The sequence below is a fragment of the Aegilops tauschii genome, chromosome 7 (genome assembly GCF_002575655.3).
Source record: "Aegilops tauschii subsp. strangulata cultivar AL8/78 chromosome 7, Aet v6.0, whole genome shotgun sequence".
Lineage (NCBI taxonomy): Eukaryota > Viridiplantae > Streptophyta > Magnoliopsida > Poales > Poaceae > Aegilops > Aegilops tauschii.
This window is the reverse complement of record NC_053041.3, coordinates 210,064,224-210,074,337: the sequence shown is the minus strand read 5'-3', so window position 1 is coordinate 210,074,337 and position 10,114 is coordinate 210,064,224. Positions and strand designations below refer to the sequence as shown.

The window sequence follows — 10,114 nt, the reverse complement described above, 5'->3', positions numbered from 1 at the left end:
CTAATTTTCTTGTGTCTGTCTTGTCAAACGATGTAAGTGTTCTCACAGAAAAAAAAACGATGTAAGTGTTTTGCCTAATGAATAAAACCGATATGAAGGCTTTCCCTAAAAAAAGAGAGAAGATGCCGGTCGAAACGGCAGCACCACCGGGCCAGGAAATGGAAATCCTATCCTGCAGCAGCCCAGCCCAACATCGCCAAGATTTGGATGCGCCACCCAAATATCTCGACCCCCCTTGCCCACTTTTTTTCCGTGCGCCTGCCCTCCCATATTTCCCCTCCCCGGATCCACCCATCCCGTTCGCCAGCTCCGCCCTCGCTTCTTCCCGGTGCGCCACCGTCAGGTACCTTCCTCCGCAGTTCTGGAACCTTCTCGACGCTCCCACCCATTCCCACTCCTTCTATTCGCGTCCCTAGCTCTACCAGCAGCGCGGTGTTGCAGCCTTGCGCCCGGATTTCATTCCCCCGCAGTTGCTTGCTCTAGATCTCCGAGTTCCTTAGGCGCTTTTCTGTAGATCTGCGGGGGTTTTCGGCGTAGGTACGTGGTCATGGGGGGTGCAGTACCTGCTCTGCCATCGATGTGTCAACCGTGAAGTGTTTCATGGTTGCCGAACGCTTCCGATTTTGGGCGCGTAGGAAATAAGGAATTGTTCCTCTGGTTAGAGGTAAGATTTGTTGTATTTTAGAGTTTCATAGTAACCTTTTGCAGTATTTTGCTCCCAGTGAGTGGCTGTGCCCTCTGTTTGTTGGAGAATTTTGTCATCGCGCTTCTATACTTAGAAATCACTGTTCTAGTTTGGTTGCACTGCGTTAGTTACTTCTTAACGTAGTCAATTATTGTTTATGGGAGGGGAATTAATGTTCACTAGTAACTTAGATGTGATTGTTCTAGATTATGAGGGAATGGATGGATTTTGCATGTTCTTGCTCTAGGAAACGACTAGTCTTCTGCAATTATCATTACACCTTTCAGATGTTGTTGTCCAGATAAAAAGATACATACCAAAATAACGATGGATGTAATTTATGCGTGATTTTGATCAATAAAAATGTTCTTGTTACAGGGTATTCCTCACATGTTCTAAATTGTTGGCGAGAGTTTGTGCTTCAGATGGCTGGGGCGCTGCACAGTTCTCGTTGTCTGGCTCTGTTATTGTTGGCTGTGCTGTTGCTGACTTTGTCTCCAGGCAATGCATTCTACTTGCCTGGCAGCTACATGCACACATACTCCCAAGGTGAGGATATATGGGCAAAGGTTAATTCACTCACGTCCATTGAGACTGAGATGCCGTTCAGCTACTACAGTCTGCCATACTGCCGTCCACCTGGTGGCATCAAGAAGAGCGCCGAGAACCTGGGTGAGCTTCTCATGGGTGACCAGATCGACAACTCACCCTACCGGTTCCGTGTGAATGTCAATGAGTCCCTCTTCCTCTGCACCACGAAAGGGCTTAATGAGAATGATGCAAAGCTTCTCAAGCAGCGGGCCCGTGATCTATATCAGGTGAACATGATGCTGGACAATCTGCCTGTCATGCGTTTCGCTGAGCAGAATGGTATCACAGTACAGTGGACTGGTTTTCCTGTTGGTTACACTCCCGCTGGTAGTGCTGATGATTATATCATCAACCATTTAAAGTTTAAGGTCTTGGTCCATGAGTACGAAGGAACAAATGTAGAAATCATCGGTACTGGAGAAGAAGGATCTGCTGTCATATCAGAGATGGACAAGAAGGGGATGTCTGGGTATCAGATTGTTGGTTTTGAGGTCGTGCCTTGCAGTGTGAAGCGTGACCCCGAGGATTTCTCTAAGCTTAACATGCATGACACCATTGAACCTGTGAGCTGCCCGGTGGAGCTTCGAATGTCCCAAGTGATCAGGCAACAGGAGAGGATCACATTTACCTATGATGTTGAGTTTGTGAAGAGTGACATCAGGTGGCCATCTAGGTGGGATGCTTATCTGAAGATGGAGGCTGGTGCCAAGGTCCACTGGTTCTCTATAATGAACTCCCTCATGGTCATCTTGTTCTTGGCAGGAATCGTCTTTATTATATTCCTGAGAACTGTCAGGAGGGATCTCACCACATATGAAGAGCTCGACAAGGAAGCGCAAGCACAGATGAATGAGGAGCTATCTGGGTGGAAGCTTGTTGTTGGAGATGTGTTCAGAGAGCCAACTTGCCCCAAGCTATTATGCATCATGATTGGTGATGGAGTTCAAATTCTGGGCATGTCAATTGTTACAATTGTTTTTTCCACACTTGGGTTCATGTCTCCAGCTTCAAGAGGAATGCTTCTTACCGGAATGATTATTCTCTATCTTTTCCTTGGTATTGTAGCTGGGTATGTCAGTGTTCGGCTATGGAGGACTATTAAGGGAACGTCTGAAGGATGGAGATCACTCTCATGGTTGACTGCTTGCTTTTTCCCTGGTGTCATGTTTACGGTCCTTACCATCTTAAACTTTGTGTTGTGGGGAAGCAAGAGCACTGGAGCTTTACCTATATCATTATTTTTCACCCTTCTGGCTCTGTGGTTCTGTATCTCTGTGCCGTTAACGCTTGTCGGTGGCTTCCTTGGTACAAGAGCAGAGCAAATTGAGTTTCCTGTTCGCACCAACCAGATTCCTAGAGAGATCCCTGCACGGAAATATCCATCATGGCTTCTGGTCCTTGGAGCAGGCACGCTGCCATTTGGAACCCTGTTTATTGAGCTGTTCTTCATTCTGTCGAGCATCTGGCTTGGAAGGTTCTACTATGTGTTTGGCTTCCTGCTGATTGTCCTGCTGATGCTTGTCATTGTTTGCGCCGAGGTATCTGTTGTCCTTACATACATGAATCTCTGTGTTGAGGACTGGAGGTGGTGGTGGAAGGCTTTCTTTGCTTCGGGCTCTGTTGCGCTCTACGTGTTCCTCTACTCCATCAACTACTTGGTCTTTGATCTCAGAAGCCTGAGCGGTCCTGTCTCTGCAATGCTCTACATCGGCTACTCATTCCTCATGGCATTCGCCATCATGCTTGCCACTGGAACCATTGGCTTCTTGACGTCAATATCCTTCGTGCACTACCTCTTTGCGTCCGTGAAGATCGATTGATGGATGGTTGCCATATCAATGGCCTTCTGTATCTGTATTGCTAAAAGTACGCGCGTGAGTTTCACCGATGAGATGCGCAGTTTAATGAGGTGATTTTGATCAACTGCAGATGTTTTTAGTAGATGTCGATGCAGTTTTTCCCTAGTAAATGTAGCCCCGTTGTTCAACTGCAGATGTTTTCTTAAGTAGATTTTGGTCAGCTGCTACACTTATTCGGATAGATACTGCAACCCATATCTACAAAGTGTTAAGGGGTAATGACTATGAAACTCTAATCTGTGAGTGGCAAGGCATGGTAGCCATCTATTTTGTAAAAGATCTTAATGTGTGAACATTATTTGCTACGTGTTTCTTGACCTAATTTCAAAACTATCGGAAAACGCTTTCTGTTTCTTTTACAATGTCGTTTTTCCTTCCAACCAAAAGCCAGATGTCTTTTGCCATATTCCTTGGGAAATTTCATTCTGTTTCTTCTACAGAATGACACTTTGTTAGCCAAATGGCAGGGTCCTGCCATATTCCTTCTACAAGAAAAAATTCTTTATGTTTCTTCTACAGAATGTCCCATTTGTTCTTCTACAAGAATATGGTTCGAACAGCCATATTGGTCACTTAAGCGGTCCAGGAAGCCATTTCTTGGCATGCTAGTGGTTCTGTGGCACAGTGACATGCAAAAGTACAGAGTTTTTGTATGCAGTTGAATACGAATTGCAAATGTAATGTAAATAAACACAGCTCTGCAGAAGCTGTTCTTTTATTACAAACGCTGCTCTGGTGACCATCTGGTGGCATGAACAACAGAATACGTAGGTAAGAAACAGATAGTAGTAGACTAGTGGTACATCGATCTTGGCTCCGGCGAGACAACAGAGCTGGCCGGGACGCTCACGCAGTCGAGCGCTTCACGTTCTTGGCCCAGATTATGTGCCCGTACGGCATGAGGTGGCAGACCGGCGTGCCGCCGGGCTTGGTGCCGAGCAGCTTGAAGGAGACGTGCTCCGGGTTCCAGAGGGACGTGTCGGTGTGGCACACGGCGGCGATGGTCACCGCGTTGCCGCCGCGCGCGCCCTCCATCTCCACCATGTACGCCCTGGACGGGCCGGTGGTGTGGCACCGGTACACGGTGTACGGGTAGGCCTCGTCGTGGCATGCCACGAAGACCGGGCCCCCCTCCACCGGCCGCACGACGCGGACGGTGTACCACTGCAGCGGAGCGCCGGCGCGGGGCAGCGTCGACGTCACCGGCCTGATGTCCCGGGTCCCCAGAACTCCCATGGCGCGCTCCACCAGGGCCTCCAGCGAGGTCGCGCAGAACTTGGACTCGCCGGCGATGGTCGGCGACTCGCAGGCGCGCAGCGTCGCCTCCATGCTGGCCACCGTGGCGGAGTCGGACGCGATGCCGAACGTCGCGAGGACGCCGGGTAGCGCGGCCGTCGTGAACGGGACGGAGTCGGCGACCTGGCGCGGCAGGAAACCGAGAGCGGCGGGAGTCGTCAGCGGGAAGTAGAACGGGAGCCTCTTGCCGACGCGCACCGCCTCCTCGTGAAAGAACACCGTCGTCGTCTCCGCCTTGCCGACCCTAGCCGTGGACGCCCCGCTTCCGGCATGGCTGCTGCTCGGCGCCTTGTAGTGGTACCCGAAAGGGTTACCAGCGGGGGCGCCAAGCCGTTCTCCCGCTTGGCTTTTGCTAGGCCCCTTGTACATGTAATCGAAAGGGCTCGGCCGTGTTTTGCTAGGCGCCTTGTACATGTAGTTGAAAGGGTTAAAGGTGGCGTCACGGCGTTTGTCGGCGCCTTTGTAGTCGTCGTACTCCAACTCCCGCTCTCCGGCGGTGCGTTCGCTCGACTCATCATCGGACGACGAGCGGATGTACTCTTGGTAGTCGAAGGGAGGCTTGACCCTGCCTTTGCTCAAGAAGCTGGTGTCTGCGTACAACGCAACACTCATGCCCATAAACCCAACATCATCCATGCGTGCATGCATTTTTGTGTTTGAGATGATCAAACTCGAGAGAAGAGAGAAGACAATTAATGCAGGGCGATGAGGAACATGCAAGACAGACCCGCTGCAGGTTGGACGAGCTGGAGGATGGCGTCGGGCAATGGCGAGTGCGGCAGCACGGCGCGCCAGAACACCTCGGCCGGCGCCAGCGCCGCTTGGGCCAGCTGACCTCCAGCCTGAACCTGAGACGAACGAAACAGGCCGTTGCCGGCCGGACGTGTAGTTAGCGCCACTTTGTACGTAATTGATTAATCGTACGCGTGAGTGAATTATGTCATGCAGAGATGATGGCGTTGCTTAGTGGCTTGTTTGACCATTACCGCGACCACGGTGGCAGCGAGGAGGGCAAGGAGGAAGCGCGCCATGGATGTGCGCTGCTAGCTACTCCAGAGCTTTGCTTCCCGCAAAAAAAAAAAAGCTACTCCAGAGCTTGCACTTGGGAATGACGAGGCGATCAGGCGGGGTACTTTATAGGCGTCGTCGGCTCGACAGGAAATGGACGTGCATTAGCACACCTGCCAACCAGATATAGAGCATCTTCGGTTGAGCCGTCGAGGGAGTGCGATGGCGCAAGGCTGGAGCTCGACGGCGCCGTTGATGCTGTCCTGCCGACCTTAACGGCACCCCGCTCCTTGTGCTCCACCGCCATCGGCCATCGGAGATGCCAGGGCGAAGGAAGGCGACGAAGGGAGAAACGAGATGCCATATATTGGCCATTTTGAGCAAGACTAAAGAACATCTTCTGAGAATTGACAGTTTTAGTATGGAAGAAACATATATGGGACACTCTAGAGAAGTATCTTCCAATTGATTTACTTAAGAATAAACTCTCGTTTTAAATACATTGCAATTTTCTTCTTCTTTTTTGAGTTAGAATAAAAAGAAAACAATTTTGCATCTTTGGTACAATCTATATTTTCGTGAAATGGATTATAATAAATGGATTTTAGGTATCTAGGAAAGATTCACTTGGAAGTAACTATTTCCTAGATACCTATGGTGCTTCACGGTTGAATGAATCAAAAAATATGTAAAAATGACTTAAAGTTAAATATTTATCAATGGGTAATGTTGCTCCATCCCTTCAACACGACATAGGTCATTGTAAAGATCTCGGATGACTCATCATAGCACGAAAGCCAGTTTCATTAACCTGTTAATTTTGGATTCAATTCGGGATTTTTCTTGGAAAGTTTCGGGAAGAAATTGGAATGGAATAATACAGATTCTCTATTGATGCAAACGTTGTACCTAGGGGATAGGTATAGAGGAAGAGGGAAAAATCGAAATGAAAAAATAAAGAATAAAGCCAAAAAATAAGTCAAAGATAGACGAACCTAGATTCCAAATGAAGAAATGAAAATTCGAAAAGAATCCTTCTGATTCTCGAAGAATGAGGGGCAAGGGGATTGTTGCAGAGAAACATTTCTTCTTATTATAAGACGTGATTTGATCTGCATATGTTTGGTAAAAGAACAATCTTCTCCTTAATCATAGACAATTATGCGTTGTAGAAGTCAATTCTAATTGATCAATAAAAATACAATTCAACGGAATTCCTTTTCTGTTTTTCTTTAGATTAGTTAATCTTTTTAAAATAAAAAGGGGTGGAGTAATTCTGTTTTTATTTTATTCAAAACTAGTGCCCTCTTACACCGCGTGTAGAAAAGGAAGAAAGAAATCAATCAAATTATGAAAAGCCTGATAAAGTGCTATTATAGAATATTCATGCGGCACACTCCCAAATTTTGCACGTGTGATACATGTTCCTTCTATTTCTCCAAAGTAAAGCTCTTCGCAAGACAATACCGACGGTATCCGCTTGACCTTTTCTAAGCGGGACAGGATGAAAGGTTATAATAAAGGCGCTTACTATCTACTCTTGATTCAACACATTTTCATTGTAGTGTTTGAGTGGATCCTGCTACCTCATGTCGAACTATAATAAACTAGTATTATTATTTTGTCATTGAATTGTTTATTTCCCTTGAAAGTTGAAAGCGGGTTTATTTTTTTACAGATGTCATTTTTAGGCGGTCGACATGCGTTATGCAGCTAGTTTCCTCTGTCGATGCCGGCTGCCGCGATCTCTTCTCTCGCTTCCCCATTGCGCACAATTATCTCTTTTTGTTTCTCGCCGTCGACGGCCACCGAGTGTACTGAGGGAGGCACCGTCCATGGCAAGCTCTCCTCACTCCCAACTTCATAGCCGCAGCGTCCCATTCGCTTCCTCACAGCCTTCGCTTGGATTCATCTCCACCACACTACCAAGGTATTGATGCAAAACCTAGCTTTATTCCCTCTAAAAGAAAAATCTAGCTTTATTCTTGTTCTTGATGCCGATTTTTTTGTTAGATCTGGATGTTGCAACTGTTCTTAATGCTTGGGATAAGAGATCCTTCTTTGTAGCGAAGCAAATTCTGCTTATCAAAAGAAGTGCACATAGCCTTGTTGTGTGTCGCAACTCTTTCATTCTGTTAATTTGTTAATGTCCTTAATTATGGAATAAATTTTGATTACTACTAGAGAGAGAGAGAGAGAGCTACTCGAGATGCTTTGAATTTGTTGCACACCTCAGTTTTATTTAACTTCATCGCTTGTATCACCCGCAAAAAAAGCTTCATCTTTTGTGCCAACTTGGGTTGTTTTCTTTTTAAAATCATCAACTTTATTCCTCATATAATAGACATATTGTTTACAATCTGGGGAAGAACAAAGTCAGGATACTATTCTCGCAGAATTCAGACGAGCTAGACATTAAATAGTGTTTGGCTAAACTATCAGCGACCGAGTTAGCTTCTATGCAACAGAAACAGTGGCCAACACTTGCAAAGTCTAGAGGGAGATGAGTACATGCAGCTATAACTGCCACATCTAGACCCATATAATCAGCTGATCGGGTAACAAACTCAACTGCGGACATACAATCAGATTTATTGACCAACTTGTTGCATCCTATTTTCTTCGCCAAATAAAGATCATTCCGGCTAGCATTTAACTCCGTTGATTCATCATTGCAAACATGAGGTAAAACCCAAGTTGCAGCACCTATAAAGTTCCCCTTTGTGATCTGTCGCCACTGTTCCACTAGCTCCGGAAAGAGTTTCCATGTGAAAAGATGCATCAACATTTATCTAACACTGCCATCGATAGGTTTCCGCCGGTTATGGATCTCTTTCCTAGTAGATTGATACTGAGTTGCAGCTCTGAGAAAATTTATTGCACCAAAATTGAGATGGTCGAGCAACTGGGATCCTGGACGGTCACGCCTTTTCCAATTTGTCGCCCTTGCCACCAAATATACCACGTAGCTACCAAGATTAGCTCTACCTTTGGAAGTTCATCAATCATCTCGCGGGTTTTCAACAAAATTTCTAGAGTAACTGACCGGACCTATCTTGAACCAGTGCATGTTGGACAACATCATTCAAACCAAGTTCGGTCCATACCTCCTTCGCTCTTGAACAATTAAAGAGGACATCACCCGGTGGTAGTTACCCCACATATCTTATATACTACCATGTGGTACTATATATACTATTTTATTATTTTAATTATATTCATATACTATATCTAAGATATTTCAAAGCAAGTTACATGAAAAAATTGCATATGAGTCCATAGTTTTTGTTATATTTGTGAAATACGTACATATTTGTACACTAGTAAAATGCCCGTGCGTTGCTACAGGCTACAAGTGAATCAAACAAATAATTAAGATTGTCTCCAACGTTGAAGCTCATATATCCTTCCCATGTCCGAAGGTGTTTTGACATCAAATGGGTGCCCAGCCGGCACCCCAAAATTAAACCAGCTAGACAATTCAGCCTTCCCCAAATACATACCATATATGGAGGAGAAATATGGTTGTCCGGACTATTCATCATGTTATCTCCAACAAAAAGAGGGCCCAACACAAAAAAAAATCCACCTCACGACACACCCTTTCCTTTTCCTGTCAGACCATTCCCTTCCTGCTCGATTTTCATCGTAGCGTGACATTTGTCGATGGAGCCCTCTCATTTAAAACTGGATGACGCCCACCTCGCCTTCGCTAGCACCCTCTCTCCTTCATACCGAACTTCTCCATGGACCATCCAGGAGACCCTGCAAACCGCCCAACTCTCCACCCACATCCCTTCCTCTGTGTTCGTGTTGATCCGCCGCCTCCATGGAAGGGGAAGGAGGCATTGGCCGCCCACAATGCCTCCTAAGCCAAGAAGGCAGATCCAATGTTTCCTTAGCCACTGGACAAACTATGATGTTCGTTGTCGCTGTATCCATTATTAACTCTTGAAGCAACCAACAAATGTATGTACCATTCTATGCTAACTAAAACATTGTATGACTTGATGTAAAAAAAATGAACCGCTCGCTCAAGCAATTTGCTGCAAAGTCAGCTCTAATGAAATGCAATTTGCCAGATTTTCTAATGTAGGGAAATTATTCCGCTCATAGAACGATAATTGAACAGAACAAACCCCAACCCCAAATCACATCCATCGCATAATATAAGTGGGAGGCCCACATGTGTGTAAAAAAAAAATTACAGAACAAGTGAAGATCCCACATAATCTCACGTCAATGACAGGCTTAGCTAAACTTTTGTAAAGAAAAATACTGCTGCTGACTACTTCAAGTAACCTACTACTGATGTATCAGATATAACTTTAAAAGGTTAATCTCAGTTTTACAACTTACTGTTGCGTCTAAAAATCAGTTCATCTCAATGCACACATGAAGTATGGTTTGCTTCCTAGTTCTTTCATGTTTATGCCTGATCACACTTTGATGCACAGATCCATCGTGAGCTATAAGAAGGCAATCATCAAGTTAGCAAATGGACCAAAAGTGAATTTATTCACATACTCAAACAACAGAAAATCAGAAACCGTGACTGGAAACGCTTCCTACCAGGCATCTGATAGCAGACGTTTGTCAGACTAATCGCACACCATCGGTGCTTCTTTCATCTCACGGCCGAGATTGCGTCCGAAATCCTTTGATTAGTTTCCAA

General features: G+C 45.8%; 2 protein-coding genes across 4 annotated transcripts; one reads left to right on the top strand and one right to left on the bottom strand.

Annotated features, from left to right (window-relative positions):
• The first annotated feature begins 238 nt into the window (after positions 1-238).
• LOC109754913 (transmembrane 9 superfamily member 12) lies at positions 239-3,412 on the top strand. Of its 2 annotated transcripts, none has more exons than XM_020313806.4 (2): positions 239-343; positions 1,064-3,412. In XM_020313806.4, the coding sequence occupies exon 2, from the start codon at positions 1,111-1,113 to the stop codon at positions 3,094-3,096; it is 1,986 nt and encodes a 661-aa protein (XP_020169395.1). In that variant the 5' UTR covers positions 239-343; positions 1,064-1,110; the 3' UTR covers positions 3,097-3,412. The 2 variants fall into 2 exon arrangements, with proteins under 2 accessions (XP_020169395.1, XP_020169396.1); XM_020313807.4 differs by having other exon boundaries at positions 252-664.
• A 392-nt stretch (positions 3,413-3,804) lies between these two features.
• On the bottom strand, positions 3,805-5,554 carry LOC109754911 (protein RAFTIN 1B). 2 transcript variants are annotated; one of them, XM_040395334.3, is made up of 3 exons: positions 5,418-5,554; positions 5,150-5,279; positions 3,805-5,021 (listed from the first exon to the last, which is right to left on the bottom strand). In XM_040395334.3, the coding sequence occupies exons 1-3, from the start codon at positions 5,460-5,462 to the stop codon at positions 3,982-3,984; spliced, it is 1,215 nt and encodes a 404-aa protein (XP_040251268.1). In that variant the 5' UTR covers positions 5,463-5,554; the 3' UTR covers positions 3,805-3,981. The 2 variants fall into 2 exon arrangements, with proteins under 2 accessions (XP_040251268.1, XP_020169394.1); XM_020313805.4 differs by having other exon boundaries at positions 5,159-5,279.
• Positions 5,555-10,114: the final 4,560 nt, after the last annotated feature.